At 35.2% G+C, this 2,473-nt stretch overlaps 1 protein-coding gene and 1 long non-coding RNA gene across 4 annotated transcripts; one reads left to right on the top strand and one right to left on the bottom strand.

The window, feature by feature from the left end:
• Positions 125-2,330, top strand: LOC107639652 (probable plastid-lipid-associated protein 7, chloroplastic). 3 transcript variants are annotated; one of them, XM_016343204.2, is made up of 8 exons: positions 125-561; positions 696-811; positions 900-1,022; positions 1,190-1,288; positions 1,395-1,439; positions 1,540-1,613; positions 1,731-1,807; positions 2,209-2,330. In XM_016343204.2, exons 1-8 carry the CDS (start codon positions 327-329, stop codon positions 2,304-2,306), a joined length of 867 nt encoding a protein of 288 aa, XP_016198690.1. In that variant the 5' UTR covers positions 125-326; the 3' UTR covers positions 2,307-2,330. The 3 variants fall into 3 exon arrangements, 2 of the variants coding, with proteins under 2 accessions (XP_016198690.1, XP_020977124.1); XR_002361486.1 differs by lacking the exon at positions 1,540-1,613 and having other exon boundaries at positions 127-561; positions 2,209-2,222; XM_021121465.1 differs by lacking the exons at positions 1,540-1,613; positions 2,209-2,330 and having other exon boundaries at positions 127-561; positions 1,731-1,964.
• On the bottom strand, positions 1,002-1,293 carry LOC107639654. Its single transcript, XR_001620259.1, has 2 exons — positions 1,143-1,293; positions 1,002-1,093 (listed from the first exon to the last, which is right to left on the bottom strand). It is a non-coding gene; the product is annotated as an uncharacterized LOC107639654 (long non-coding RNA).

Raw genomic sequence — 2,473 nt, 5'->3', positions numbered from 1 at the left:
ACTCATGACATGAACTTTTGTTTTTGGGATAAAAATTCTCTCCCTCGGTATAAACTATGAACCAGAATTGGCTTAATGAAATCATTTAACTATATGGATAATTGGGTCATATTAGTTGGAGCCCAATAATAGGCCATAACTAGTCTAAAATGCATGTTCACCGTTTCCATAGAGCAAAACTGATGGCACTAATAAGTAACATCAGGAACCACAGTCTTTATCAACCAAAATAAGATAGAAGGGTATGATCTTATCCTGTGCTTCATTTTCTGTCTCTCATTGTTAAATCTTCTTCTAGAAGGGTCACCAAGTTATTTCATGCATCAATGGCCGGTTGTCATGTGAGTCCTGTGATTTTTAGAACCATGGATATCATGAAGCTTCAAAGATTGGCTCCACCTGAGAATCTTTCAAGGATGAACACCTCGAGATTTGGTGACAGACTGCTCTGGTTTAAACCCTTCACTGTTGTTAAAGTTGGAGAACAGAGCTTTGGGTCAGGCTTGGCTATGGATGACACACTTGCTGAGAAGAAAAGAGAGCTTTACCAGGCAGTGGAAGGTATCCCATTTCAACTGTTGAGTTATTCAATCCACTTTTTCTTTTTTCATTATAAGCTTTTGGCATTGTTTAACAAAGCAGAAGGTGTATCTGATATGTTTGAAATCAATTGCAATAAAAAAATATGTTTCAAGGAATCAACAGGGGGATTTTCGGACTCCCATCTGCCAAGAAATTTGAAATTGAGAGTTTGGTGCAGCAGCTAGAATCTCAGAATCCAACTCCAGACCCAACTCTAAAACTAGACAAGGTAACTTTAACTCTGCATATATTTTCTAATATGTGGTTTTGATTGGATTTATGAGCTTTCGCTATCAATAATTTCTACTACATGGAAGGTGGCTGGGTGTTGGAGGCTTGTTTATAGCACAATCTCAATTTTGGGATCAAAGAGAACCAAGTTAGGCCTGAGAGACTTTATCTCATTGGATGAGTTTTTCCAAACCATTGACATAGCCAAGGTACAAACTACAAATACAATACATGGCTTGGTCATTTTCTCTTTCAATTTTGAGTAGAGAAAGTGTATAAACTTAGAGAAGATGATGCAAACTATGTTTCCAGTATTTCATGTCTATAACTTTTATCTACTGAGCTTGAACATTGGTGATGTGATTCTAAAATGGAGAGCAAAGCAGTTAATGTGGTCGAGTTCAGCGCAAAGGGGTTGAGTTTGTTGTCGGGACAGCTTAGCATTGAGGCTTCTTTCAAGATTGCTTCTGCAACAGTTAAAGCTCCACCTTCTTGTTTGGCCAATCTCAATTTATTTCTCTGTAATCTATAGCTATTGCTGCTGAGTAACTACCTAATTGGATATTACTTGAAATTCACAGAGGGTTGACATTAACTTCGAAAGCTCCACCATTACCCCTGATCAGGTAATGCTAATTACATACTGCATTTTTCCCTAGGCTAATTAATCGGATTATTAGTCTTATCTTCCCAAGTTCAAATTTCTTTTCTTCCTTGCATGCACAGTTGATGAATGTATTCCGGAAAAACTATAATCTTCTGTTGGGCATCTTCAATCCAGAGGGATGGTTGGAAATCACGTATCCTAATATCATATCATGGACAAATTAAAGGGCTGTGAAGCTTGCTGTTTTTCTGTCTTTTATTCGATCATTGATGAAAATTCTTCTTGTTTCTTAATTCAATCTTTCTCATAGATATGTTGACGACACCATGAGGATTGGAAGGGACGACAAGGGCAATATCTTTGTACTGGAAAGATTTGAAGATAGAAGTAAGTCGTAATCTTCAATGTTAAGTAGTATTTTATTTAGGAGAAATGTTTGGGTGACAAAATTTTTAAAGCTCATACTTGACTCATCACTAGATCATCATAAGATACAGTGTGGGTCTTGCTTTGATTGTGGAGTCACTTTTCATCCATCCTTTAGTGAAGGAATGAGGAGTTAAAGATGAGTTTAAAAAGGTTATGCCATCTTAACATAACTCGATAGGTTTGAGTTAGACATGTATATTCTTATTAATCCATTTTAAGAATTTTGTCCCCTTTTTTCTTGATAGAAACTATGGCTGAAATTTGTGTTATGTTGATGAAGAAAAATAGATAATTACTTTTGCATTGTGATGAGTATTAGTACTCACTAATGGCCATTTACACTACCTTGTGTCATTTAGCATCGACACAAGCAGAAGGAGGATCCTCATATCAAGCAGCCAATCAAGCAGTCAATCAATCAATCAAATCCCTTTACACTTTCTTTTTCCAACTGTAAAGGGCTAACCTGATTTACAAATATCCGATGGGCGATGGTATTACTTTGGAACTTTGGAATAATTTAATAATTTAATTTTTTAATTTAATTACTGATTTTTATTATTAATGTTTATTATTTAATACTATTAAAAATTTTAAAAAAACAAATTTATTTATTTAACTTAT

Source organism: Arachis ipaensis, chromosome B04 (genome assembly GCF_000816755.2).
Source record: "Arachis ipaensis cultivar K30076 chromosome B04, Araip1.1, whole genome shotgun sequence".
Classification (NCBI taxonomy): domain Eukaryota; kingdom Viridiplantae; phylum Streptophyta; class Magnoliopsida; order Fabales; family Fabaceae; genus Arachis; species Arachis ipaensis.
The sequence above is the reverse complement of the archived record's forward strand: the minus strand, read 5'-3'. Positions and strand labels throughout refer to the sequence as shown.

Coding starts and splice junctions, on each gene's coding strand:
- LOC107639652 (XM_016343204.2), top strand. CDS start 327: ATGGCCGGTTGTCATGTGAGTCCTGTGATTTTTAGAACCATGGATATC. Junction 562..695: donor GCTTTACCAGGCAGTGGAAG/GTATCCCATTTC, acceptor ATATGTTTCAAG/GAATCAACAGGGGGATTTTC. Junction 1,289..1,394: donor TCAAGATTGCTTCTGCAACA/GTTAAAGCTCCA, acceptor TGAAATTCACAG/AGGGTTGACATTAACTTCGA.